This window comes from Ursus maritimus, unplaced genomic scaffold, assembly GCF_017311325.1.
Source record: "Ursus maritimus isolate PB19 unplaced genomic scaffold, ASM1731132v1 scaffold_6, whole genome shotgun sequence".
Taxonomy (NCBI): Eukaryota; Metazoa; Chordata; class Mammalia; order Carnivora; family Ursidae; genus Ursus; species Ursus maritimus.
In genome coordinates this window covers 47216769-47244257 of record NW_024426774.1, presented here as the reverse complement: position 1 = coordinate 47244257, position 27489 = coordinate 47216769, and the positions used below count along the sequence as shown (strand labels likewise).

The window sequence follows — 27489 nt, the reverse complement described above, 5'->3', positions numbered from 1 at the left end:
TGTTATAGTCAAAAATAAGGGGGGGTTATAATAAAAAAACATTAAAAAAAATAAGGGGGGGTACTGATCTTTTCCCCCACAAAAAGGCTAGAGGTAAAGCTGTATCCCCCCACCTCAACTGAGGGGAGATACTGGAGCTGACCATTCTGACCTCCCTATTCAAGATGACCAGCTGCTGCTGTCTGTTGTTCTGGGCAGTTAATCAGGTGCTGCTCTTTGTTGTGTGCTTGGCTCAGTGCTGGGCCTGGGAGCAAAAATTCCCCACACTTGGCCACAGATCCAGCAGCTGGCGTAGGAAGGAGGGCGATAACCTTGGCTTGAGAGTTCCACATCCATAGTGCACACTGGATGAGGGCGGCCGGCCTGCTGACATCAGGGGTTCCTTGGTAAGCTCCTGAGGTAATGGCAGCCTCAGACCCCTGCCCTTAGGGGCCAGTGGTGGTTTGCGGAGAGGGCGGCAGCACCTCAGATGATCTGGTTGCTGGTCTGGCCAGGGTAGCGCTCAAACCTCCGGTTGGCCTCTTCACTGAAGGCATCACCTAGAAGGTGAATGGATGGTTTAGGTGGGGAAACAGACCCATTGTGGGGAAGGGTGGGTAGAACTGGAGAGGCTGGGAGATCCAGAGGTGGGTGGGAAGACAACCAACTTAGGTAGATGAGAATGAAGGTCTTTCCCTCCCATCCCCCAGTCTCTCTCAGCTCCTCTTCCCACCAAGTACCAATGTGGCAGTTGTGCACCCAGATGCGGTGCCCATCGTATTTGCAGTTACATTTCATTGCATTGTTGGTGAAGTCGCTTTCTGCTACTTCGAAATTGGGGTTGATGACCACCTGTGAGTGGGAGAAAGGCAATGTAACCAGTTGCAGTCCTCAAATCCCAAGGTGTCTTTAACAAACATTCCTCCCACTTGCCAGCTGGATCTCAGGCCCCCAGCACCTGCAGAATGTAGTTTCCTGGCTTCACATCTGTGATGTCAATCCATTGGCAGTCGATGTCATGCCGGTAGAGATCCCAGCAACCCACGGTAATGCCCTGTTCTCCAAAGTTGGCACACTCATACCTCTTGGAGACATCTGAGAGGGATTGGCATATGTCAGTGTGAGGCAAGGCTGTGGGATGGAGACACAGGTGTCTGTTCAAGGCCCAACTCACCCTCCTGACATTCGGTGTCTTCTAGACAGAAACTAGCTTTGTGGCCCTCAGCCACTTTGGTGCCATTGGGGGTCAGAATATCATAGTGGGTGAAGATGTCCATGCTGTGGTAGTGCCTGTGGGGACAAGGGGACCCCTGTTTCCTTCCCTACCCCCAGCAGGCTTGCCCCATCTCCAGTGACCTTGCCCTTCTGCTTGCCCCTCTCACCCATGACACTCGTGCCACACCCAGGAATGGCGCCCAGCTTTGGGCCTGAAGTCAGCTCGTCCCAGGTTGTGGATCTGGGAGGAGAACCGGAGTAGACGCCTGTGGCCGTATGGCCAGTTGGCTGAGCGGGCCGAGCGGGCCAGGCAGTTTTCTTCTGCGGCGCAGTAGAGCATGTGCAGGGGCCGGTCCTCGATGTAGGCTGTCTCCTGCACCAAGGCCGAGTGCAGCAGCAGATCTGATGCAGCTGCCCCAAGGAAGGAAGCAGAGTGTGGGAGGTCACTGATGGGGGGGGCGGGGACAGATAGGGGTGCTTCTTCCTCCCCCTGTGGAGGGGGAGAGGCTGGTTTTTCACAGGCAAGGAGTACCCCTCCGGCTTACAGCTCTCTTTTTCTCTCCAAGGGGGTGGCCCAGAGCCTCCCTTCCCTGGCTTCACTCACTCTCAGAACAGATGACCCCAGCAGTGAAGCGGGTTCCTGTTCTCTTGCAGGCAACGTGGGTGCCATGATGAGCACATTGGTCCAGGGACAGCTCAGACCCTGTGCAGCGTACTCCACTCATCACCACCTCTGTGGTATTCCCTGAGTCCCAGTACCAGGTCTCCTGGGAACATATGTTGGTGTTTCTGTGAGGCCCCACCATCCAGCCTCTTGGGCCAAGGGACTCATTTCCACAGTCCTCTGCCCCAAACACAGGCTTTGGAGGCAATGGCCTTGGTTTCCCTCTCCTCACTCACCTGCAGGCCATGGCTGGCATAGCCCAGTCCAAGTTGCCTACAGGCCACCATGGCCTCCCGTGTCCCCCAGTCATCCCCACAGATGAGGCCCCAGTGAAGGGACCCAGGTCCCCCTATTTGCACCTCCACTCGCCCCTCATGTCGGCTGCGGCCTCCACTGAGTCGGATCTGTAGTGACACAGAATGGAAGTTCTGGGTAAGCTTTTGGGGAGGGGAAGTGGGTGTCCATAGCAGGCATGTGGCTGACGGGTGATTCAGAGGCACATAAGGGCTGGCAAATGGAGGCACTGGGTGGGAGTTGCTGGGTGGTGGGGGCCTGGGACAGTGGGCTGGGAAGCTGTCAGTCTGCAAATCATGACCAGGACTGGAGAGGAGACCAGATCCCTGAACCGAACTGGAAAGATAACTGACCTTGGTCTCTACCCCAGTATAGGGCAGGTTGCATCGTACTCCAGCATCCTGGCTATGGGAACAGTCCTCGGCTGTGATGTTCTTGTGGGGGCACTTCCAGAGGGAGGGTTCCTGTCCAGAGCATCGAACTTCACTTAAGTGGATGGCACCCATGCCTAGGGTGAGAGGTCAAAGATCAGGAGGTTATAACTGGACCTTCACTGTCTGTGTCGGGGTCTCCTTCCCAAGGAATGTACCCCCCAGGAGAGTGTGTACCTTCTCCTTCCCTCTTCCTCCCATCTTCATCCCCCTCACCCTGCCCCATGCGGGCACCACTCAGAGCCTCTCGAGCACTCCCGAAGCCCAGCTCCCGACACACCACGCTGGCTGCCTGCAGGTCCCACTTGCGGTCACAGACTGTGCCCCACGTGCTGGCCTTCAGGACTTCCACCCGGCCCTCTCCAGGGTGGGCCCCACCCTTTAGACGCACTCGGGTCTATAGAGGAGAGAGATGTGCCCAAAAGCAGTGAATGGAAACATCAGCACAGAGCTAAGTAGACCTGGGAGATGAATGAGATTCTGGTTGGGGAGGGGGGGGTGTCTCAGGACTGTGGCCCACCCCCTGGAGAGAGGTTCCTTTCTGTCCTCAAAGGTCAGGGCTGTGCTTAGTCAGGGGGTGGCTAGGCTCTGGGGTTCTCCACCTGGGGTGGGGAAAGTTATAGTCACTGTCTCACACACCTCCCCCTGAGGCTTCGACTGTTGTTGCTTCTTCTGGCCACTGGATGCTGCGTAGAGAGGGCCTGGCACACAGCTCACCACCGCAGGGCCCCCCCCAGGGCACCTGGTGGTGTCATTGGCACGATAGAACTCCAAGGAGCAGAGGGAGAGGTGGGCCTCGGTGCCCACGCACGCCACCCCATGCAGACCAAAGGAGTGTTGCTGCCGCTGGGCCAGCAGCCTGGGGGGACAGGAGTGGGGTGTAGTAGGGTAAAACAATGCTCCTACCTCTGCCCACAACCCTCCTCCCCTCCATGCCTCCACCATCCCCCAACCTTTCATGACCACTTTATCCCTTTTTCATCCCCTCTTCTCTGCTGCGTTTCCCTCCATAGAGACAAAGGGCAAGTTTCCAGGCTGAAAGAGCCCAGATTACCCAGACAGGAGGGTTCTTGGGGGACCTGCAGCCAAAGACCCCTCTGGGCAGGATAGCTAGTGTTGACTTGCCTGACAGAAACCTTGCTCCCATTGGTTTCAGGCTGCTGGCCCTAATGGAGGCTGGGGTTGAGGTTCCTGTGCAGAGAGAGTGGGAAGCCAGGACAGCCCGGCTGAAAGAGATGGGCAGAAGGGAGTGGCTGACACAAACAGGAAGTCTGAAGAGCCAGCGGGAGCGCTCAGCCTTCTATTATACTGAGGCTGAGATAACTGAATCAGGGACAGGATGCAAAGGAGTGAGTAAGTCTTGGGTCTAAATGGCTTGCTTCTCTGAGGCTGAAGAGTCTTCCAGGCCAGAATATGATGGGTAGTTATGAGAAGAATATACCAGAAGGGAAGGACTGGGGCTGGCACATGTGGGAATGAAGATGTATAAATGCAAGACAGACAAAAGTTAAGAGACCACATGACCAGAGGAGAGTGAATATGCACAACAGAATGGCAGAGAGCTCTCCAGACCTGAGCTGAGCTTTAATAAGGTAGTCCATGGTTCTGCAATTTAAATGTAACAGAAGGAATGTTCTGTAGCCACCCGAGCATGAAAATGGGACTAAACTAGAGACGTTAAAACTTGGAAGCACCTCAGAGAGATGCCTTGTGAGAACGAGGGGGCTTGTTTGTTGACACTAACAGAATAAGAGATAGCAGTGGGGCGCGCGATGAGAGCAGTGCCCAGAGGGGAGGGCGTGTGTTGGTGAGGTGGGCCTGTGAGGCTGACTTGGCAGTGAGTTATTGTAGTAATGTGCCCATCACTTGATGTCAGAGAGAGGAAGGGATCTGATGACTTGAAGTCATTGGCTAGAAGACACAGAGAGGAGGAAAATTTATAAACACAACAGACACAGGAAGCCTGGAGACTTTACAGAATACCTTTGGAGGCTCAGGACCAGTGGATTCTGAAGCTCAGACAGATCAGGTACTCTCCCAAAGTCCTGTATGGCTGAAAATAAAAGTCAAGGAGGCCATCACAGGAAAAAGATATAGCTTTTCTAAACTTCCGCCTCCCCTTTCCCCATAAGGAACACAGTAAAAACAGCAGTGTGCACTTGGATTTGGGGTTCAGGGAAGACCAGAGCATGGCTATGTTGGACACAGATGATCCTTAGCTAGAAGGCACTACAAGAACAGCCCCGAATTCCAAGTTCCTTTGAAGCCACCAGGAGGAGCTGGGGAAGGAGGGCCACCAAGGGACCACTGGGTGATCCTAGAATGTGCAGAAGAGAGGAGGGGATGGAAGAAAGGGATGAGTTCTCTGTGTCTTCAGCCACTGCTGAAGAAGTTATCGGGGAGACTTCTCACATGCAAATGGCCTTTGGAAGCCTAGTGAGAGGTAATCACTGGGGTTGGAAGCTTTCCATTCTCTTGAATTCCAAAGGAACCCATGAGAAAATTAGGGAACTGGGAGCCTAATTGTGTCAACTGGGCCAGAGACACAGGGACTATAATCTGAACCCATCCCTGGCAGAGGTTCCAGAGGGGACCCCAAGTCTCACCTCCAAGCTGGTAGCACCTATTTTTAAAAAATTAATCAAATAAAGATAAGCTGGGAACATTGATCCCTTAGGCAAACTGAACTTCTTGAGGGAGAGGCAGGTGTGGCATCTGAAGGACAAAAGTGCCAGAGGGTCTGCTAGAATTCACTGGGGGAAGATAAATAAGCATGTGGAACAAGGGTAGTCAGTGGATGAGCTTCTATCAAGACTCGCAAAAATCCTGTGACAAGCATAATTCCGCAGAAACATAAGGGCCAGCATCACTTTATGTTTCAGTGAATCATCTGGAAGGTGGTTTGTAATAGCTACTGCTGCTCCTCCACGTCATGGTGGGGGACTCCTGGACCCCTTCCTGACCACAGCCCAATTGCCCTGACTCATCCTCATTCTGTGCTCTCCCTCTCTTCACACCCAGCCTGAACTTCATTTACCTCTTGACTGATCCCCTGCCCACTCGGGGTTTGGGTTTGACTTTAAGCTTGGTGATTGGTCTGAAAAAAGGAGAAAGAAGTTAGTGGAGGTAGTAGTTAGGTATGTGGCCCAGGAAAGGTAGAGGTTTTTTTTTTTTTTTTTTTTTTCCTGTTTCCAGGAAGGACCCTTTATGCAGAGTGTGGGAAGGAGTAAAGTGAAGGGGCCAGATTTTCCACACACACGGACTGCTACACACCACTGAAGTCCATTTTAGGAACTCAGGTTGCTCTCTGGATTCCACCACAGTGATGAGAATTCTAGTCAGTCCAGGGGGTGAGGGGAGAGGGGATAAGAGGTAAAGGGAGGAGAGACAAGGGGAATGTGGATGAATTAAGGGGGAGTGAAGAGTAGGGGGTAGGAAGCATGCAGGTGGCTGAGGCTGGAGTCCAACCTATTTAGGGGAAGTATAAGGATACGGAGGCTTCTCCTCAGCCATTCCTACATTATTTCCTCCCTGTGCACTCTAAGATCTAAGCTTGCCCATCCCCATGCCTGCCTCCCCCGCCCCATGGCCATTTTGCAGTTACATCTCTAATTCATCAGCTTGGGTTCTGGGATGGACATGGATAGGCTGCCTTCCATCCATCCACCTCCTCGGGCCACAGGGGCGAGCAGGAGGTCCCGGGGCTCTTGCCCCATTACCTTCCAATGGGCTTGGGGCCTCCGGCCGAGGCTTTGGCCGCTCGCTTTCTCAACTTTCTGCGAGGATAAGACAATAGCAGAGTCAAGATCAGTCTAGAACCGAGTGGGAAAGGCTGATGCAGCTGGGGCCAAGGGCAAATTACTTTTCCAACAGGGAAGCTGGAAAGTCAGCAGAATGTTATGAGATACTCCCAAGGCTCAACCCTTCCCAGCTGTTTGGCCTTACATGCCCATGACCAGGCTGACGAGCAGCAGTGAAGCACACGGACTCAGGCTAATAGAGCCCCTATACCAGCACCCACAGAAATCAGGCTGGGGCAGATGGGCCATGAGGACTAGGGTCAATAGCAGGGTTGATCTAAACCAGAGGGGAGGGCTATGGGGAGGGTATAAGTAGGAAGGTGTTAGGACTGTTAAGATTGTCAGACTGACCAGGCAAGGAGAGAGAACTGGCCTGGTTATAGGGAGGCTGACTGTCTTTTATTCTTGGATGCTCTCTGACTTATGGCATTTCCAGGTCTGAGGGCTGTGGACCAGGACCAAGGCTGGATGTCCAAGAACATTAACTTGGTTTGACTGGGGAACATGAGGCCAGGCGGGTTAGGATGACAGCATCCTTCCTGCCTAAATTAAATCCCACATGCTTTAGTCATTCACAAACGGAGCTCAGCTCCCAGACTTACTTCCAGAGAAATAAATTCTAAAACTTTATTTCTTTTTAATTGGCCTAAATATTTGACCTATTTTATTCTTCAAGAGGTTGCCTTAAGTCTAATGTCTGGAAACTAGGTCTGTTTCTCCTCTCATTCTCCTTTTGATTTTAAAGACTAATTTTGCCCCCTCTCTGTCCTGTCCAACTTTGTACAGATGAATGCAGATCTTGCTTGTCTGTTCTTATAAGTTTGTGGGACTCCCTGTTATCATCTTACTTATCCCCTCTTTAAACATGTTCTTACTCTGATGTTTTCTCTTGAGGAGTCCTATCTGGACACAGTATACTGTGTGCAGATGCACTAGGATATTAATATATAGATTTGAAACAGCGCTGGAGTTGCTTGGTATTTCCTGCCCCGGCTTCTTCCTGAGGATGTATTTAGTTGGTATTTTTGCCAAAATATCCAATTTGTCCAAAATTCCTAGGAAAGAGTATACAATAACTCTCAGGTCTCTTTCCTGAGACATTACTAAGAGTTTAGAACCTCTCATCATACAAGTATAGTGTGAAATTTTTTCTCCAAATGTCTCTTCCTTGGATCTGTCTGAAATGAAATATATTTTGTGTGTTCTTTCAAGATTATCTTGATCCTCTCGCTAGTACTCAGAAAAATGTATTATTATCTAGAAATTTAGAAGTACTTCTTCTCTTAGTTATTTATAAGGTTTTATATTAAATATCATATGGCATACCTAGTTATATATAAGGTACAATACAGATTATATTAAGAACCTGGTGCTTATTTAGGACCAGTACTGATATCTGTCTTTATTTACACTCCTTCATTCACAAGTGTGCTTGTTTCCCCCAACATTTGTTTCTTCAACCATCAAATATAAAAACCTACCTACATCTGTGCACCCTCTTCTCATGCCAACCATCTCTCTTCTCTAAGGCCACTCCCCCCCAACGTTTCTGAATTCCATCTCTTAGGACCTCTTTTTCTCAATTGAAAAGTCGTATACAATCTCTCCTCAACTGAATTGTTTTAAACCTGTTCTGATCTCTCCTATACACGCCTCCCACACACACCCTGCACCCCATAACTCCCCCATTCTTCATAGAAAACACTGTCAAGAGTTGTCAATACTCCATTTCTTTATCCTCTCTCTTACCACTCATTCCTTAACCCGCTCTTTTCTGGTTTTCCCCATCACTCTGCGATAATAAATCTAGTAGACAGTTTCAGTCTTCATCTTATTTACCTCTTGGTAGCATCTGACACTGCTGTTCTCTTCTTCTCTCCTTCCTTGGCTGTCTTAACACTACTAGTCTGGTTTGATTCCTAATTCTGGTTGCTCTCTCTTGGTCTTCTTCACAGGGTCTTCCTCTAGCTAGTCACTTAAATTTTTAGAGCCCTGTCTGAGGCATTCTACTCATTCCATACCCTCTCTTTATTTGTTCTCATTTATACCTAACCTTATATTCCATTGCCTTCTTGATGTTTCTACTTAGATGTCTCAAAGTTTTCTAAAATGTAACATAGGTCCAAAAAATAAACCCATAATTCTTTCAGTAAAATCCACTCCAGAAACCTAAGAGTTAACCTTGATACTTCTTTTCTTGACTCCCAAAGTCAGTCCATAACCAAGTCCTGTCATTGTTACTTCCTAAACATCTCTCCAGTCCATCCACTCTTGTTCATCTCCAAACCATTCTCAGAAATTCTGTCAGAGTGATCTTTCGGAGCCCAAAACCTCCTCATGGCCTCTCACAACCCTCCTCGTGAAAACACTTCACTTGTTTCCTAGGGCTTTTATTATAAAGACCCAAATCCTTAATGTAGACTATAAGGTCTTCCATGGTCTCTCATCACCTCTGTGTTCTCAGCACCTTGCACAGTGCTTTTCAAATAGCAGGAGTTCAATAAATAGCTTTCAGCTCTTAAGCTCTTAGAACCTCAATTTCTTTGCCTGCAAAAGGACAGTAAATGATCAATTATCTTTACATTCTTTTCCTCTTCTAAAATTCTACAACTTTCACATGTTCTAGGGCAGAACTATAAAACCAAGTTGAAAAATGATAAATGCATCATGTTCTGATTTTTTCATTCCCCAAATCTTAGCGGCTTCCTCTAAAAGCGAGCCGATGTATCTTCTGTCTCTAAGGAAGGCGGACTTCTTCCTAATAACCTTGCCTATCCTTTATGTGATTACCTGTGCGAGTGCTCTGTTTGTCTGATGTGACCTGTGAAAGGAAATCTAGATCAGAGCCCCATCACAGAATCTCCCAGGACTCCTGTAACCCCTTTCCTCACTATGAATGATCTCTCTACTTAGTATGTGTCCTCCAGCCTTTATATCCCAGATTCATTAACGGATTGCAATATCTACACAAATATTCCTGATCTCTGAAAATTACTTCATACCATGAATACCTAGGGATAACTGCTGTGTCTCAGACTTGCTGAGGACGGCTCACTCGGAAGCTAGTGCACATTACCTTGAAGCCCAGCCCTGATGGCACACACCATCCTCCTCTCCAGCAGCTTCAGGGGCATTTCCCGTATTCCTCTTATTTTCTGTTACCAGTCATCCTACAGCTCTTCATCCCCTTCCTCTTGGTTGTCACCCTCTGAATCAGCTTCACTTTTATAACAAACTCCTAACTAGTCTTTACTGCGTCCAGAACCTCCTCCCTCCAGTTCACTACTATCGGGTAAACTTTAACAACACTGGGCTTATTTCATCAGTGTCCCATACAAATACTTTTATTTTTTAAAAAGATTTTATTTATTTATTTGACAGGACAGAGACAGCCAGTGAGAGAGGGAACAGAAGCAGGGGGAGTGGGAGAGGAAGAAGCAGGCTCCCAGCGGAGGAGCCTGACATGGGGCTCAATCCCAGAACGCTGGGATCACGCCCTGAGCCGAAGGCAGACACTTAACGACTGCGCCACCCAGGCGCCCCCAAATACTTTTATTTTTAATTTTGCCATAAGATAAAGATCAATCTGGCATGAAAAGTGTTCCATTTTCTGGCTTTTAAGTATTCAGATCTTCCTTCAATTATTTTTCAGCATGACCTTCTACTCTAGTCAACCGTCTTTTGAAAAATATCCTAGTCACTGTCATCTCTGTCTGGGTCAGCAATGACTCCATTTTGCTAAATCCAGCTTTTGTTTCTCAGTCCTTGTGCTTTTAGACCCACCAGCAGGACTGAGTCAGGTGATCACTCGCTTGCTCCCTCTTCCTGAAGCCCTTTACTTGGCTTACAGGCCACCACACTCCCCTGGTGTTCTTTTTACCTCACTTCACTGTTTCCATGTTCACTTTATCTTCCTGACCTCATAACATTTTAGCTCTCAGTTCAGTCCTTGGACCTCTCTTTTCCTGTTTACACTCACTACCTTGGTGACACTATCCAGTTTCAGGACTTATAATACTTTTATTCAACTGAACTCTAGAGTCATATACCCAATTGCTTACTCGGCCTCACCATTTCAATGTCTTAGAGAACGTCAGATTTAACAGGTCCAAAACCAAGTTTTAATATACAACACCCTCCACCCCCTCCTCACACAGAATGTGCTCCACCCACTGTCTTCCTTATCAGAAAGGCCAACTCCATACTTAGCTCAGGCTCAAAACCTTGGAATGAACCTTAATTCCTTTCCTTCTCTCACACCACATTAAATCCATCTGCAAATCCCGTTGGCTCTACTTTCAACCATACACAGAATATGATCATTTTTCACCACTCTCGCTGGTCACCATCACCTCTCACTTTCTTTACTTGGCTTTCAGGAGACAATAACCTCCTAATTAATTTCTCTGACTCCCTGACTCTACTGCATCCCTTACAGTCTATTCTTAAAGCAGCCAAAATAATACTTTAAAAATGGAAGTCAGATGTCACATCTCTGTTCAAAACCTTATCTCACACAGACAGCAAGCCAATCTCCCAAATGTCCCTATGTGGTCGTGAGTGGCCTCCCCATTCTTTCCCAATCTCCTCCTATGTCACCTTTCTATCATTTTCTCTCTTGTTGCCTCAGCTGCAGCCCCAGTGGCCTCCAGGAGCATGCAAGAGTGCCTTCTCCCTCCTTCTACCCCTCCCCCATCCCCTAGGATTTTTTCATTTACGATCCCTCTTCCTGTAAATGCTCAGCTAGATTTCTACACAGTTTGTGCCCTCACCTCCCTTAAATCTTTTCTCAAATGATGCCTTTTCAAAGAGGCCTTCTCTGACTGTTTTATTTAAAACTGCAATCCCACTTCGACATCCTAACTCCTTCCCGGCTTTATTTTTATTGATTACACTCTTTGCCATCCTTACATTTTAAAATTTTACTATTTTCCAATTCTTCCCTAGTCCATGAGATCAGGGATTTTTGTCTGTTTTGTCTACTGTTGAATCCCTAGTGTCTACAACGGTCCCTGGCACCCTGTAGACACTCAATAAATCAATACCGAATGAATGGATCTCTTCACCCTTGTTCATGCTAGCCTTGTCACTTGAAATCCCTGCTTTTTAAATTGTGCTAATTGTTCGGAACCTGATGTTTGGGTTAGGGAAGGTAAAGAACAGCACAGAGAAAGAAATATAGCCCCAACACAGATTATAGTAAAGGAGCACAGCACATAGCTATTTTAAAACAGTTTGAGTCTCTAGACCAGATAAAGTATATTCCTTGGGGCTGAAAGAACTTTCAGATGTGCCAAGAACCAAGGCAAGAAAAATTGAGCAAGTCTGGAGAAGACTAGAGGTTGGATAATATATGTTTACTTTCAAAGAGAAGAAAAATGATTCCTTAAAGAATAATACTCTAGAATAAGTTATTAAATGGAAAGTTTGTGAACAGTGAGGAAAATATATGGCGATCCTTAGAGACTTAGAAGGATTTCAGTAAAAATTAGTTCAAACCACCACGTTCCTTTTTTGATAAGATTACTAAATTGGAAGGCTGGAGAATGGCCATGAATATATCCGGATTTTAAGGGAGACTAACAAAATCTCCCATGATTTCATTATAGATAAAATGGTGAAATGTTGGCTACGTCATTGTAGTGTTCAGTTTGTTCCCAATTAGTGGGAAAAAACATTTCACAACTAATGAGTAAAGACTTGATGAGTAAGGAAGAGTTAGACTTTGGTTTTGAACATTTCAACAATTTTAACAGTCACTCTGATGAAGGCAGAAGGCATAGCTATCGTATATATCCTCCAGAGGAAGCTGGGAGGGATGACAAATGGAAAATAATGTCAAGATTCAGGATAATCTCATGGACTCATCATGGCTTTTTAATGGCTTTTAAATGATGTATCTAACTAATTTAATAGCGTAAACTCAACATAGATTTAGGTTCAAATAGGCTTTTCTATTAGTATCAAGGATAAGGGAAGATCTGAATTGGTTTTAGATGATTACCAGTTCAATACGAAAAGTGGGGTGTTTCCTCAACAGAAAGTCAATACAAAGTCTGGGCATGCTCTACCCAAAGCTGAGCATTTCTACTGTACCCTGCCCTGATCAGACCATATCTGAAGTTGTGTACCCAATGGAAGGTCACCTAGATGTCAAGAGGTCTTTCTGCAAAACTCAACTAAGGAAGAGCTGAAAAGAAATTAGCATTTTAGCCTTCGAAATAGATTACAAAGAGACTGTCAAGATTTCTAAACTCCTCAAAATGACCGCATGATTCTCCAGGGTAGCGAGGCGCTGTAAGCACAGAGCCGTTCACCAGTGTGATCCGTTACTCTGGAAGCTAGGGCGTACACCAGGGCAGGTGGAGAGGGCCGGGCGCCTCCGCCGAAGGATATTCTGGAAAACTTGCCTAGAAGTCCCGGGGGCAGGGCCTGACCTCTCCCCCGCGCCCTCCGACCCTCGGGGATTGGCTCTCTGGCGGGGACACGCGCGCCCAGCTCCGCTCTGGACACACCCAGGCACCGCCTCCGCAGGGGGCGGCCGCGCGCTCCCTGAGCTCCGACGGCGGGTCCCGGGGCCGCGCCCTGCGCCGTAACCGTAACCGCTCGCTGGACCGCCGGCCGCTGGGCGTGGCCTCGCGAGGCTCGGCGCGCACCCCGGGGCGCCGAGAGTCTGCCTGCCAACAGATGGCGTCATGGGCCCGACCCGCGACCGGCGCCACTCGCCCCGCCCCGGCTGCGGACCCGAGAGAGCAGGAGCCTTGCTTGCCCCAGTTCAGCCTCGCCCCGGGGAGCCCCTTCATGGTCCCACAAGATTTCTCAACTCTCCACTTCCGAAAGGGCCTCCATATTTCTCTACTGTTGCAGAGCCCCGGACCCTCCCAGAGGTCGAGACACCACCCCTTAGAGAGCACCCCTCACTCCCAGTCCGCTACACTCAGCGCCCACGTCCCTTCACCTGTAGAAGGCCGTGTTGACTCTCTTTTCGCTAGGGAAGCCCAGCATCCCGCAGACCACGTGGCTGTTATGGGCGCTCCAGCCTTTGTCACACACTTGGGACCAGCCGTCGGGAAGCTTGACTTCGACTAGTCCCTCGGTCACTGGCAGGGGCCTCCTGCCCCGCCCCACAGCCGGTCGAAGTCGCACCTCCTCCACTTGCAGCTGCTGTTCTACCTGGGATGGGACCACAAGCACAGGAAGGAGTCTCAGCGCCTTTTACATGTCCTCCCACCCTCGTGGAGCCCTGATCAAGTGTGTTTGCTGTAAAGCCCGTGGCGAGTAGGGGCTGGCACACCTGCTGTCTGTGGTGAACCGACTCTCCTGGACCACGAGAGTGGAAGGGCGTGTGCTCCGAGAGGTGATGGAGGGTGCTGAGAAAGCTGAGGAAAGGAGCGCCCAAGGCGGCCAGGAGCATGAGGGAGCAGTTCACAGAGGAAGAGGCATGGAAGCAGTAGGAGAGATAGGAAGGGAGATGTTCCAGGAGAGCAGGATGAAGCTGGAGAGGCTCATGCCAGGCTTAGTAACTTGAATGCCAATGCTAAAACAAACCTGGGCTTTACTATGTCTAGGAGCTCTGTCGTTTGTCGCCACCCTCTAAGCCTCCCACCAACCCAAATTAGCCTGTGGGGCATATGGGATCCCCTACCTTCTAGTATCCACTCTAACCACATATAACCACCCCGGCCATCTTGGGTGGTGTGTGTGTGTGTGTGTGTGTGTGTGTGTGTGTGTCTGAACGGCAGACCTCAATGACATTAGAATCTGAGAAGCCTGGGAGGCGCTGGTCCTTGCAGATGACTCCGGCATCCTCATCGTGGGTACAGTCACTGTTCCCCCAGCCCCGGGAGGCACATTCAGTCACACTCTGCTCAGTCCCACTGCAGCTCAGGTTGTCCAGCCAGATGCGGCCTGTGGAGGGAGAGATGAGGGGATAGACAGGCTTGTGGAGGCAGGATGGAGGACGTGGGGGAGTGATGGAGATGTTGGAGAGAGTGAGCCTAGAAGCTTCACATCTGGCCAGGATAATCCCATTTTTCTGGTAAGTTAATGGGTGTGCAAGAGATAGGACACTGTGGGAGGAAAGGGAGCACAGGATTGATGGGGTGTTAGTGCTGATCTGGGGGATACTCAAGAAGTTGGTAGGGTGAATAAAAAATCAAAAGAGTCAACACTGAATTTCTGATCAGTCCTAACCTATTCAATAATAGCTACAATTAATCAAGTACCTGTTGTGTGTTAGGCACTTTGCCATGTATACATATACATGATTATTCTTAGAGCTGCCACCATTTTATGTAAAGAAATTGGGGTTCAGGGGCGCCTGGGTGGCACAGCGGTTAAGCGTCTGCCTTCGGCTCAGGGTGTGATCCCGGCGTTATGGGATCGAGCCCCACATCAGGCTCCTCCGCTGGGAGTCTGCTTCTGCCTCTCCCACTCCCCCTGCTTGTGTTCCCTCTCTCGCTGGCTGTCTCTATCTCTGTCGAATAAATAAATAAAAACTTAAAAAAAAACAGAAATTGGGGTTCAGAGAAGTAACTTGCCTAAGACCATACAGCCAATACATGGCGGCTTAGGGGTTTAAGCTGTTTGTGAGACTTGGAAATCTAAGTTCTTTTCACCCCAGCCTTGCTTTCTCCCATGGGCCTGCCCTGTCTGTGCTGCCACATTGCCCCTTGTTTTTCTTTCTGCCTGGACCACACTGAAATGAATATCTGATTTGTCAGGGTTGGATGGACCCAATTCCACATGGAATTCCACCCAATGTGACTAGTCTGTCCCAGCCAATGGCAGGGATGCATCATGCACATCCTGACAGGACTCACCCAGCTTCTGCTGGGATGCCTACTTCCAGCCCCACCAGGCCACTGGAACCATCACAGAGTCCTCGTGACTATGACCTTCCCCCACCAGGTCTGATTCAGTCCTTTGATGCCATCCAGAAAACTCCCTCAGCCAGATGACTGTCCTTACATTTGAAGACAACCTTCAGGTAAATGCTATCCAAAGCTTTTTTCTTTTCATACCAAACATCCCCGGTTTCTTCAGCTACTCCCTCTTGAAATTTGGCTTCCAACCTTTCACATCTGGGCAGCTCTCCTCTGAAAGTAGTTCCATTTTCTACTGTCTCTCTTAAATGTGGCACTTACAAGGCACACTTTATTCCAGAAGTGGTCCAGCCAGTGGGAAGCGGGGATGCGCTGCAGACTGCACCGGCTTCTGTCCCTCAATCCTACTGTGGCTCATACAAAGTAAGCACCTTCAGGTCGCAGAATTCCTCTGAAGCTCCTCCCCCATTCTTGTCTGAAGAGTTTATTGTTCTTAGTCAGTGCCAGCTTGCTGGTTTCAGCTCTTGCCTCTAATCTGATTTTGTCAGCGGCAGTATCTGTGATCCCTTCTGGTTTGGGATATCTGGACATCATTTATCTGCTCTCAGCTTTCCACCAAACCAACTGTACTTTACTTGTACAGGGCTCACCTGTATCAGGGCTGCCCTTGCATGTGTCTTTGTGGAATCATACATTTGCAGAAGAAAGGAACTTAGAGATCACCTGGTCATTTTGTACATAGCATATCTGAAGTTCAGAGAAGGCACTGACCAGCCTAAGGTCACGCAGGCCTGAGAAGTGACTGTCAACCATGGGTTACTTGACACTGGCTGTTTTTGGTGTCCTGGGTCCCTGTGCCTGCCCTGGTGTTCCCTCTCCCTGCATTAAGGCAATACCTAGGCCATGCATGGAGTGTTGCTCACCTGTTCCAGGGCCATATTTGGCACTGTGGGTCCAGCCCGTGGCCTCTGTGAAGCCCAGCTCCCGGCAGAGGACGTGAGCAGCTTGAAGGGTGAAGTCGTCATCGCAGATAGTGCCCCACTCGCCAGCTCGCTGGATCTCCACGCGACCCTCGAAGGGCTTCCTGGGGAAGCCGGCCAGCCGGAAGCGCAGCCCCTGGCTGCCAGCCCTCTTCTCGGGGGGCGTGGATGGGGATGGAGATCCCAGGCAGGAGCTGCACAGCAGGCACAGCAGCAGCCCCCATGGGCTCCACTGCCAGACACTGACAGGTCGCATGGCAGGGAAGGCCTGGGTGCCCCAGAGAGAGAGCGTGTAAGAGACACTGAGACCAAGCCGGGCCTGGGTCCCAGAGAGAGGTCAGGAGAGGGAGAGAGACACCAAAGAAGGACAGAGACAGAGACTGTGTGAGAGAAAGACAGGGACCCAGGGACTAAGTGAGAAAGAAACACAAACTAAATAAGAGCAGAAGCACAGAGTCAGAGAGGTGCAGACTAGGGAGGGGGGAGAGAGAGAGGGAGACAGACAGAGACACAGAGATAGGCTCTCCCTCACCATCAGTTGTTCTGTCTCACGAGGTCCTTTCCTAGCTCTGTCATCATCCCCTCATTTATCCCCACGCACTGGTCTAAGAGACCCAAAGATCAAAAGACAGTGATTAGAGACCAAGAGGCAGAGAATAGTCGAGAGAAAGAGATCGGGACTGAGCAAGAGGAAGACCCAGACAGGATGTGAGAGGAAGGGAAACTGTGGGAACGAAAGGGGATCAAACAGAAAGAGACAGCAGAAAGAGACAATGTGGAAGATGGATAGAAGGTGACCGTGAGAGAGCCAGTGCACACAGCAATGGAGAGACACAGGCAACAGGTGAGGAGAGAGCCTGGCAGGAGCCAAGGAGGGGTGGTGGCCAGGACCCAGATGATTCCATTCAGCCAGACAGAGGACAGCTAGCTACTGATTGTGGAGAGAAGCAGGTGAGGGGGCTTACGAGCCCCTCAGATCTTAGGTTCCCTGATTGGGAGCCAAGCCCAGAGTCCTGTCTGGGCAGATTCTGCGGCAGAGCCGGCAGAGACCAGGATGTATGGAGAACCCCCCCCTCCCACACACACACCCTACCCAGCACACAGGCTCTCACATGCCCTGCAGGGTCAAGGGGCCCAGGAGGGCCAGGCCTCAAGCTGGGAGGGGTAATGGGGTGGGGTTGTCCAAACCTCCTGCCAACACTGCCATCGCTGTCACTGGGCAACCGGAGGCCAGGGTGCCAATCAGCACCTCAGCCAAGGCCTTCTCTCTGTCTGGGACTGAGAACAGCCCCTCTCCTACAAGGGGCCCCTGAACATGCTTTCCCCAACTCTTACAAACAACACAACAGGACAGCTTTGTTCTGGGGACATTTTGGCTTGGGGGCCCAAGGGGTAGGGCCTCACAGAGGAGCCTCCAGCCTTAAGGCCCTGGCGGCTGCCCAACTTGGAACACCCCGCAGCCCCCCACCCGCCAAATATCTGCCTCCTCTCTTCTTGTGTCTCTTTTTTTTTAAACAGTGATAAAACCCTCTGTTGGTTGGTTTACCCTCGACCCCATCCTGCATCACCCCTTTTTCGTGGTCCCTCCACCATCCTTTCCATCCGAAACTCCCCTTCCTCCCGCGGCAGCGTGACTCCCCCTACCTTTGGCTGAGCGGGGCTCTAGGGGCTGGGAGAAGAGTCCAGGTCCTGGAGATCAGTCCTTGGACTTCCCAAAAAAAGTGCTCGGCCAGGGGAGACTGGACCCCCCTTCTCTCCCCCCCTCTCCTTTCGTCCCTCCCACGTCCTCTTGAGCCCTCCCACATTCCGCCTTCTCCTTCCATTACTCCCTGGCCAGTTCCCTCCTCTTCTCCTTTTGATCCTCCCCTCCCCCGTGGAGCTGGCCGCGGCCGCTCCACCTCCCCCCACCCCCCCACCGCCGACCCTCCCCGGCCTGCTCAATGAAGCTTTCTTTTCCCGCGGGCTGGAGGCCGGGTTCCTGCGGTCAGGGAGCTGGACACACAAGAGGCCACGGGGCCGAGGACCGGCCTGGGCGGCAGCCCCGAGAGGCCGCGGCTCAGCTCCGGGCTCCGGGAAGCCTTCCAGTCCCCAGCCCCTAGCCCTTCCCCCACGTCCCGGGCTCCGCGGAGTGTAAACAGCCGAACTCCAGCCGGGCTAGGGGAGGGTCCGGCCTGGAGAACTGAGGCGATGAAGGCCCGCAGAGTCCCTCCGGTGCCCCAGGGTCCCCACTGGCATTTTCGGGGTGACGTCACGGCCTTCAATCTGATGTCACGTTGAGCCTATGACGTCCTACACAGCCCATAAGCCCAGGCGCCAGAGCCCTCTGGCCGAAACCTCGAAGTTTCCTCTGGTGGAGCCACTTGGGAACGTCCTAGAGCTGTGGGTAGGGGTCTGAAGGTGGGGCACCGCCCAACTTATCTGGGGACGCCCTCCCCTTTCTTTTTGCTGCTCTCCTTGTTCCCCTGTCGCGGTCCGCGGAGGCGGGAGGGGGGAACGCCTCCGGGAGCCCGGCCCCGCCCCCGCCCCGCCCCTAGCCCTCAGGGCCAGGAAGCGCGGAAGGAACCGCCGGGGGCCATGGACGGAGCTGTGATGGAGGGGCCGCTCTTTTTGCAAAGTCAGCGTTTCGGTACCAAGGTAGTCGGGGGCAGGAGTTGCGGAACCCCATAAGACTTAGGAGTGGGCTGTAGAGCCCAGCGGGAGGGAGGGGGAGGCAGCGGGTTGGAGCGCGGGCCAGGAGCTGGAGAGCCCTCTGACATTCCCGCGAAGTTGATTTCACACTCCGGAGAAGGTCCGCTGCCCTCGGGGTACGCCCTCTCTGGTCCTGGGGAGACGGGGCAGCATCCTTCTCGGGAAGCTTCGCCCCCAGTCGGGAAGCTGCAGACCCGAAATCGGCCTGCGCCAGTCTCTTCCGTCGGGGCCCGGACCGCTGGTGCTCGCCCGCTCTCTCCCCAGCGTCACGCTCTCTCTTCCCAGAGGTGGAGGAAGACCTGGGCGGTACTCTATCCTGCCAGTCCCCACGGCGTAGCGCGGCTCGAGTTCTTTGACCACAAGGGGTCGAGCTCTGGAGGGGGCCGAGGGGGCTCGCGCCGCCTGGACTGCAAGGTGATCCGTCTGGCGGAGTGTGTGAGCGTGGTCCCCGTAGCTGTGGAGAGCCCCCCTGAGCCTGGCGCCGCAGCTTTCCGCCTGGACACCGCGCAGCGCTCCCACCTGTTGGCTGCAGACGCGCCGTCCAGCGCCGCCTGGGTGCAAACACTGTGCCGAAATGCCTTTCCGGTGAGGGTGCCGGGGCTGCCCGCGAGGGGCTGGGGCGAAACGCACTGGGCCTAAGAGGTGATGCGGGGTGGTGGCGGTTACAGTAGCAGAGGGCCTAGGCTGGCTCGGACCCTGGGAACAGCGGCGAGGGAATTGCAGGGTCCTCGATATTCTCTCTACTTACCCCAGAAAGGTAGCTGGGCTCTGGCGCCTGCGGAGAACTCACCCAAGCTTTCTGCCCTGGAGATGCTGGAGAACTCGCTGTATAGCCCCACCTGGGAAGGTAGACGCCTGAGAGGCCTGGGCAGGGATGGGGTGGAAAGGAAGGGTGTTCTTGGGAAGGGAGTGATTAAAGGGTCAGGAACCCAGGGGGAAGTAGGAAGCTCCTGAAGCTGGTTTCCAAGTGAGTGCTTGGACAACCTGCCCTACGTCCCCAGCGCCCTCACCCACCAGTCCGGCTTCGGGCCCGGGCGCCAATCTAACTGTGTATTCCTTCCAGGATCCCAGTTCTGGGTAACGGTGCAGAGGACCGAAGCCGCTGAGCGTTGTGGCCTGCATGGCTCCTATGTGCTGAGGGTGGAGGCTGAGAGGCTGACTCTCCTGACCGTAGGGGCCCAGAGTCAGATACTGGAGCCACTCCTTTTCTGGCCTTACACTCTGTTGCGCCGCTATGGCCGGGACAAGGTGCGGGGGCTGTCAGGGAGCACCGACTTCCTGGGTCGGGATAGCTGTGGGGTGGGTGGGGTGAGGCAGGACAGGAAGGCGGGAAGTTCTGTCCTCTGGATAACCCTTCCTTGCTTAGCCCACGACCCCACCTCCCTCCCCAGGTAGTCTATTCTTTGTAGATCCTCTATAACTAGGACAGGCCCTGTGACTCATCTCCTTTCAAGGCTCCTGGTAATGTGTTTTCCTCCACACCTTCTTCAGGTCATGTTCTCTTTTGAGGCTGGTCGTCGCTGCCCTTCAGGCCCTGGAACCTTCACCTTCCAGACAGCGCAGGGGAATGACATCTTTCAGGCAGTTGAGACTGCTATTCACCGGCAGAAGGCCCAGGGAAAGGATGGTCAAGGGCAGGATAGTCTCAAAGCTGATTCCCATGAAGGAGAAGTGGCAGAGAGGAAGTTGGCATCCCTGCCTGGCCCTCAGGAGCTCCTGGGTTGCCCTCCTGCCCTGTATGCTGAACCCTTAGACTCCTTGCGCATTCCTCCAGGCCCTTCCCAGGATTCCTTATACTCAGACCCCCTGGACAGCACCCCTGCTCAGGCAGGGGAGAGAGTACAATTCAAGAAACCTCTTTATTGCGACTTGTACGAGCATGTGCAGCAGCAGTTGCTGAAGGCCAAGCTGACGGACCCCAAAGAGGACCCCATCTATGATGAACCTGAGGGTCTGGCCCCAGCTGTTCTCCGAGGCCTTTACGATCTGCCCCAGGAGCCCAGGGATGCGTGGTGGTGCCAGGCTCGGGTGAAGGAGGAGGGCTATGAGCTCCCCTACAACCCTGCCACTGATGACTACGCTGTGCCACCTCCTCGGAGCACAAAGCCCCTCCCAGCTCCCAAGCCCCGGGGCTTGGCCTTCTCTGAACCTGGAGCTGCAGCTGGTGGTGGCAGCAAAGGCCACAGCTCAGACACTGTCCTGTACAGCCAGGTCCAGAAGAGCAGTGCCTCAGGGAGCTGGGAATGTGAGCTGTCTAGAGCAGGGGCTGGGACCGGGGTCAAGTCAGAGGGCTCCACATGAGAGGTAGAGCAAGGCTGGGGTTGCTGATAGGACCACCACGGGGAGGTGGCACTGGGGATCAAAGAAACCTATTAGAACCTGCAGAAACCAGAGGGCTGGAGGATCTTGTGTAAGCCAGCCCAGGGGACTGGAGGGATCAGGGGAGTCAAGGGAAGGATGATTAATCTCAAGAAGTCTTAGAAGTGGGAGAGATGGCAGGGGTGAGGGATGGGACCTGGGAGAGACCAGCAACCCCAAGTCACCCTCCGAAAAGGAATGGACAGCTGCTAGACCAGGTCTATGAAAAGGGGTGCTTGGTCTGAGTTGGTGCAGTTTGAGGGGCCTGCATGGAGGCTCTAGGGTGATGCTGGACTGTGCCTGGATTCTTGCCCCTGCATTGTTCTTTGCCAGAGACCTAGATTTTAAGAAGTTTATTCTCATTAAAGTCAGCTTGGGTTTAAGAGGTCTATGTGTGTGAACAGTCACAGAGGGGACATGGTGGCAGGGTGTGCTGGGTGGGTGTGGAGGGGGTCAGGAGAATGTATTGGGGGCCGAAGAAGGAGGAAGGGGTCCAGGGAGGTGAGTTGAGCAGTGTGGTGGGTGAGAGCCTGGGTGGTCCAGTCAGGCCCACTTGGGCTTGAGCCTGTCTCTAGGATGCTGGGCGAGTTGTATAACATCTGTAACCCTCAGTTTCCCTCAATGCCCCTCTGTAAAATGGGAAAACCCAACAACAGACTCTACTTCACAGGGTTGTTTATGTGAAAGGAGTTAAGTTTCTCAAATACTTAGTGCAGTCTGAAGCAGAGATTAAGCATTTTATAAATGGTAGTTATTCTGTGGATGGAGAGGGCCAACAGAAAGGTGGACAGGCTCGGGGAGAAGAGAATAGGAAGGGAATAGGTCTTTTTCACACCATCTTTCCCTCCCATTCTCAGCTATACGACACCACCTGCCCCAATACACACAAATACACACGTGTGCACACACATACTTTACCTGTAGGTACTCAAGCATCAACCATTTTTCTGTTTGAGGGTTGAAGGGAACTGCTCTGTGGTGGGTATAGTGGGAAGAGCATAGCTTCGGAATGAGGCTTAAATTTCAATAGTACTTATTTTTCATGAGCTCTGAAAACCCTGTCCTAGTCTCTTGAAGTCCAGTTTCCCAAAGGTGACCTGACCTCATCTACTTGCTTACAGGGAACTGCAAGGAGAAATTCGGGGTTGGGATTGCTCCTAACAATGGTAGAGACTTACTGGGTATTTAATCCTCATCTGTGTTAATGGTATCAAATGATCCAAAAGAAAATGAGCTGGTTGGAGAAGGAAAAAGTTCAGGTGTGTCTCTTCTGGGCCTGGGTGGCGGGGTTGGGGGCGGTAGCCGCACTGAAGACGGAGGAGGGGAAGGCTCTGTTTCCCAGTCACCTGGAGCTCACAGAGGCTCAAGTGGACAGAAGGCAAGTGTGACCACAGAAAGCCATTCACTGTATGAGCCTTAGTATAGATGTGGTTGAGCAGGGCAGCAGGGCTCTGGCGCTGGGGACTCAGGGCCCTGAGGGATACTCCTCCTCTTTCTCCTCCCTCACTTCCTTTCTGGAAGGCCAGAAGAAGGCTTCTGAGGAAGACTTGTGGGCTGCTGGCATCTGGGGGGCTCTGCCAGGGGTTGGAGTCATAGGCAGGGGGGCCACTGTGGCTCGAACTCGGTTTGTCTGGAACTGCCCAGCCTGCAAAGAAAGCAAGCAGACTTCTCTGAAGCCCAGACCACAGTTCCTGATCTCCTCTCCTGTTCCCTGTTGGGCCTCCTGTCTTAACTCCTTCCTGTGTTCCATCCCTTGAGTGACAGCCTCAAGGCCCAGGGCAGTGGAGTCCCCTGGGCTTGTCTTCCTGGCTGAGTGTCCCTCCTCTGTTAGCCTGCCCACCAGCTAGCTTGTGGTGGGCTCTGTTCTCATCTCTAGATTGATTGTAATTTGGAAAGATCTTTCTCTTGTAACTTCAGCTAAGGCAAAGCAGGAGTTTCTAAAGGCTCTGTTACTGAGAAACTAGGAAAAGATTAATAGGGACAAAGGGAAATATCATTGAATATGAATTTCATAAAAATAACCCCACCCTCAATTCCTTTTCTCTCTTTAACCCTTGTTGCTAAAGATCTGACTCCAGTTGACTAACTTGGGTCAGCCTCCTTTTCCTCATCTGTACAATGAGTATTAACACTTACCTTGCAGGGACGCTGTGAGGATTAAATGAGAAAGACACATGTGAAAGCACTCGTCACAAAACCTGACAAACGGCTGGTGTTCAGTAAATGCTAATTTCCTTCCCTTTGGACATTTCTTTTTCCACCTTCCATTTAGCCTTTTCTTTAAACAGAAGCTGTGGTCTCAGTGCTGTCAGTTTGCTTAGTGGGCCAATGGTCTGTTAAATGACTAATGAGTTATCATAAGTGCTACAGTTAAGATACCTAAATATTACCATATGTAAATATCCAGTGCTGGGGCAGAAAAGCGTCCCTATCGGGCAGGGGTTGTAATTTCCTTTGTCCAGGGAAAAGCACTGTTCTTTTTCTTCTTCTCCTGCTGGCTTGGTTTTCCCCTCCACAGGGGAGATCCAGGGAAGAGGGCTACTCCCTTGGTTGGGGGGAGAGGGGAATTGGGGACAGGGTAGGAGGGCTCTCTTGGATTCTGGGCGTAATGGGGAGGAAGGGGAGTAGGGAGGGAGCTGTACCTTTCTCAGGGCCCGGCTCTCTGAGCTTGGGTGGAGCCGGCCCTGAGGCCTGATAAAGGTGCTGCTCAGGTGTGAGTACAGGTGGCTCCAAGCCTGCAAGGGGTTGTAGGTGGGCTCTAGTTCCAGGCTGTCCAGCACGCTCTGAGGAAGAGAGAAGAGGAGCCTTACCCAGGGAACCTGTGGTCACAGAACACAAGATGTGAGGCAGAGTATGAGAGGCTGGAGGATCTGTGAAGACTGAAATAGATGTGGGGCCCATTGGGTGTCCTCGCCCCCTGATCTGAGTGCTTGTGCTGATGTAGAGTTCCGGCAAGAGTGCAACAAGTAGGTGCAACCTTGAGTGGTTAGGGACGCGGAAGACTCTGGCCCCAAGAAGTGTGTCATGGGATTCTGAGAGGGGCTGGAGTGCTGTGAGGTTACAAGGGATCCAGTGTGCACGGCTGTGAGGGAGGGGTGTCCAAGGCCTGGGGTGCTCACAGTCTGCTGGGAGCACACTGAGTTCTCTGCCTGGCCTGAGAGGTGAGCATAGCCCGAGGACACGCAAGCACAGCATTCCTGAGTAGTCAGGTTTTCCGGCCACAACATCCTGTGCCAGGAACCACTGGCCCCGAAGTGAGACACTGAGCGAGCCATGGCCACTCGTGCCCACCTCTCTCTGCATGCCCACAGCCGCCAGGGCAAGAACACAATCCCAGGCTCTGTCCTCTTTGCACGCAAGCCAGTGATCCAGCAGTGATGTGGTTCCAGTTCTCCCTGCCCAGAGCCCCTCCTCCTGCCTTCAGCCAGGGGAGGCTGGCAGAGGAAATCCAGAATCCAGATCCAAGGAAGAGAGGAGGAGGAGGGGGAGGAGCGGGAGGCATGGGAGAAGGAGGGAGAAAATGGCCAGCAGCGCAGTTCCCTCTGTTGCCTAGGAGTCTCATTTTGAAGCCCTTCCTATCTTGGGCACCTACATTGGCTACCTTTTCCTCAACAAAAATAGATGCACACAAACAGGTACACACATCTGCACACACACAATGCAGAGAAAGACCCGTGGGAACACACCATCACACAGACCCACATCACATTACTGACCCTCCACCACCTTCTTGGCACAACCACTTCTCCCTCTGCTCCCCAGTCTTCCCCCAACAGGCTCGCTCCTCTCCCTCATGCCTTTCTCCAACTCCCAACTCTTCTCTCCCTCTGTCTGTCCCAAGAGCTCTGAGCTCCACTTGCCTCTACAATCTTAAGGCTGTCATCAGGTGGGTCCTCAGGCAGCAGGGGGAAGGGGCTGGGCAGCATCAGTTCCCGAGTGGCCACTGCCTTCACCAGCAGGGTGGGGGAGCGTGATGGCACAATCACATAGAAGGTGCTGGCAGGCTGTCTCAGGCTGTCTCCGCTCAGGGGCTCCCCTTTGGCCAACAGCAGCCATTCTCTTTTCTAAAACAAAGACATATGTAAATGCTGGTTCACCTTCAGTCTTTTGCATGTTTTAAAAATCAATCCCCATCAAGAGTTCCCCAAGTTTCTCTGGAGGTATCAGGGAGGCCCAACCCATTTTACTCTCACCTGGGAGAGAGGGACTTCCTGCCTGAGTTGTTAGTGCCCCAAGACACTGCTCTTCTTCCCAGCTTGGAGTTGTACACAAAAGGGTTAACAATACAGAGACAAGTTAAGAGATGCCCTTTAACCTGAAGTAGGTGTTCACCCCGAGATGGCTAACATCCTACTCAATGGTAAATGTAGAATTTTAAGAATTATAATTTTTAAAAACAGAGACTTGTGTTGTGAAAATTCATGTCTTATTTTGAGTGTGAAAAAATCTGGTTGTGTTGCACAACTGAGATCAGAGTGGGCTGGCTAAGGGAATATCTCTGGAATACACAGAAAGGGTTTAAGAAGGTGGTCAAAGTCACCTGCCAAGCGAGAGGAGGAGGAGAGAGCAGGGAGTGAAAAGCTTAGGTATGAGTAGGTACATGGGGGACAGGGCCCTTGAGATCAACCCAGCTGTCACAGGACAAAAAGAAGGCTCAGAATTCTGGGGCAGGACTCTGAGTGAAAGCTACTTCAGAACAGAGGGGTGACTCTTTGCCATGTGCCATGGGTAAGGAGAAGAGACATGTGGACATATCCACTGATTTTGTAGGTGTGCCCTTTTAAATCAGGCATGGGAATAAGGCAATTTGCTGTGGTAGTGTTTCAAGGAAAACCACTAAACTCCAAGAAATGTGGAGTCAGAACTGTTACAATCATCTGTAAATTGTGTCCTCTTGCTGGAGGTGATCACCACTTACACCTGGCACAAACATAACAACCTCCCTGCTACAGAAAATGAAAGAAAGCACACTAGCTCTACTCCACTCTTAACTTATACAAAAAGTTGGAAGAAATAATGAGAGCAAAGGCAGACAGAGGAAGCAAGATGTTAGGGGATAAAGGAACATCAGTGCCTTGTGGAAGACACTGGAAAGTGACATAGTGAAGCACATGAGAAGCCTTGCTGTAGCATTAGTGTTATACCCCAGGGGGAATGCGCTGGGCTGGAGGTGGTGTGGAAGGTTCTGGACACTTAAAAGCAGTGTTGTCATTTCGTGCAGCACAGAACTCTGAGGAGGTCTGGTAGGCTGGGCAGGTGGTAGGTACCTTCAGAAGTTTATGTTTTCTTTTTTTTTTTTTAAAGATTTTATTTATTTATTCGACAGAGATAGAGACAGCCAGCGAGAGAGGGAACACAAGCAGGGGGAGTGGGAGAGGAAGAAACAGGCTCATAGTGGAAGAGCCTGATGTGGGGCTCGATCCCACAACGCCGGGATCACGCCCTGAGCCGAAGGCAGACGCTTAACCGCTGTGCCACCCAGGCGCCCCAGAAGTTTATGTTTTCTTAACACCTTGCTTATACCTGGTAATGTGCTGTCTTCTTGAAGAACAGATCCAAAATGCGATGGAAAGTCTACCTGACCCTTCTCAAATCCATTAAACTGTAAATAGATGATGTAGAAATCATGGTGCATTTTTGTGTGTGGAGGGATTTGCCCTTGCTCTGAGGACATGGCCTCTTTAAGCCTGGAAGAGATGTTCTCTGGAAGGGATAAGTAGCAAGTGGCAGGGCATTCCATTTCAACTGGTTCAAGTAACTTCTCATGTGGATCAAGCTTGGATTATTACAATTATTTAATCTTCAATTTTTATGCTGGTTTATGCATTGTTTGCGAATTAGTTTATCTATTAAGAATGTATTGAGTGCCTGTTATGTCCAAGCACTAGGCATGAGTATACAGAAATTCATTAGACATGTTCCTTGCCCCGTGAGAGCTTATAAGGTAGTAAAGGGAAAGTTTGTACATTAATGTTAGTCCAGTATTTAGGATGACCAACTGTTCTGGTTTGCCCATTTTTAGTACTGAAAGTCCTACATCTCAGGAAACCCCCCAGTCATGGGCAAATGGGGGTGGTTGGTCACCCTTCTAAGACTCCACAGAGAATAGAATATCTGTCACTGTAGCAAGTCCCTGGGGGCTAAAACCATGACAATGGACCTTTTTTGGACTTTTTAAAAAAGCAATGTGACATTTCTTATACCTTGGTGTTATGGAATAATTTCATGACTGCTATACTGTAGGGTTACTAAGAA

At 51.3% G+C, this 27489-nt stretch overlaps 3 protein-coding genes across 7 annotated transcripts in view; 1 reads left to right on the top strand and 2 right to left on the bottom strand.

Annotated features, from left to right (window-relative positions):
* Positions 1–138: 138 nt before the first annotated feature.
* Positions 139–17938, bottom strand: LOXL3 (lysyl oxidase like 3). 3 transcript variants are annotated; one of them, XM_008700034.2, is made up of 14 exons: positions 17833–17938; positions 16132–16456; positions 14128–14291; positions 13342–13556; positions 3223–3442; positions 2800–2980; positions 2506–2660; positions 2095–2262; positions 1799–1961; positions 1362–1605; positions 1154–1269; positions 938–1074; positions 720–831; positions 139–539 (listed from the first exon to the last, which is right to left on the bottom strand). In XM_008700034.2, exons 2-14 carry the CDS (start codon positions 16442–16444, stop codon positions 466–468), a joined length of 2262 nt encoding a protein of 753 aa, XP_008698256.1. In that variant the 5' UTR covers positions 16445–16456; positions 17833–17938; the 3' UTR covers positions 139–465. The 3 variants fall into 3 exon arrangements, with proteins under 3 accessions (XP_008698256.1, XP_040479208.1, XP_008698257.1); XM_008700035.2 differs by lacking the exons at positions 139–539; positions 720–831; positions 1154–1269 and having other exon boundaries at positions 1008–1110; XM_040623274.1 differs by lacking the exons at positions 2800–2980; positions 3223–3442; positions 14128–14291; positions 16132–16456; positions 17833–17938 and having other exon boundaries at positions 13342–13480.
* Positions 17939–18690: 752 nt separating this feature from the next.
* On the top strand, positions 18691–21617 carry DOK1 (docking protein 1). 3 transcript variants are annotated; one of them, XM_008700038.2, is made up of 5 exons: positions 18692–18822; positions 19162–19461; positions 19630–19723; positions 19940–20124; positions 20368–21617. In XM_008700038.2, exons 1-5 carry the CDS (start codon positions 18763–18765, stop codon positions 21175–21177), a joined length of 1449 nt encoding a protein of 482 aa, XP_008698260.1. In that variant the 5' UTR covers positions 18692–18762; the 3' UTR covers positions 21178–21617. The 3 variants fall into 3 exon arrangements, with proteins under 3 accessions (XP_040479206.1, XP_008698260.1, XP_040479205.1); XM_040623272.1 differs by lacking the exon at positions 19940–20124 and having other exon boundaries at positions 18691–18822; positions 20368–20532; XM_040623271.1 differs by lacking the exons at positions 18692–18822; positions 19940–20124 and having other exon boundaries at positions 19318–19461.
* A 60-nt stretch (positions 21618–21677) lies between these two features.
* Positions 21678–27489, bottom strand: part of LOC103671424 (meiosis 1 associated protein) — a 64029-nt gene continuing 58217 nt past the window's right edge. The window contains exons 7-10 of the mRNA XM_008700039.2: positions 25095–25298; positions 23877–24017; positions 23371–23382; positions 21678–22879 (exon numbers count right to left, since the gene is read on the bottom strand). Coding sequence (XP_008698261.1) covers positions 22700–22879; positions 23371–23382; positions 23877–24017; positions 25095–25298 — 537 coding nt within the window. The 3' untranslated portion in view covers positions 21678–22699. The remainder of the gene's footprint in view (positions 22880–23370; positions 23383–23876; positions 24018–25094; positions 25299–27489) is intronic.

Bases quoted from the DNA above. Each gene is read 5' to 3' on its own strand.
- LOXL3 (XM_008700034.2), bottom strand. From the start codon at position 16,444: ATGCGACCTGTCAGTGTCTGGCAGTGGAGCCCATGGGGGCTGCTGCTG. The intron at 13,557-14,127 runs GTCTGCCGTTCA...GTCCCATCCCAG, and splicing joins CAGATTCTAATGTCATTGAG to GTAGAACAGCAGCTGCAAGT. The intron at 2,263-2,505 runs GTCAGTTATCTT...GTGTCACTACAG, and splicing joins ATACTGGGGTAGAGACCAAG to ATCCGACTCAGTGGAGGCCG.
- DOK1 (XM_008700038.2), top strand. From the start codon at position 18,763: ATGGACGGAGCTGTGATGGAGGGGCCGCTCTTTTTGCAAAGTCAGCGT. The intron at 19,724-19,939 runs GTAGACGCCTGA...TATTCCTTCCAG, and splicing joins GTATAGCCCCACCTGGGAAG to GATCCCAGTTCTGGGTAACG. The intron at 20,125-20,367 runs GTGCGGGGGCTG...CACCTTCTTCAG, and splicing joins GCCGCTATGGCCGGGACAAG to GTCATGTTCTCTTTTGAGGC.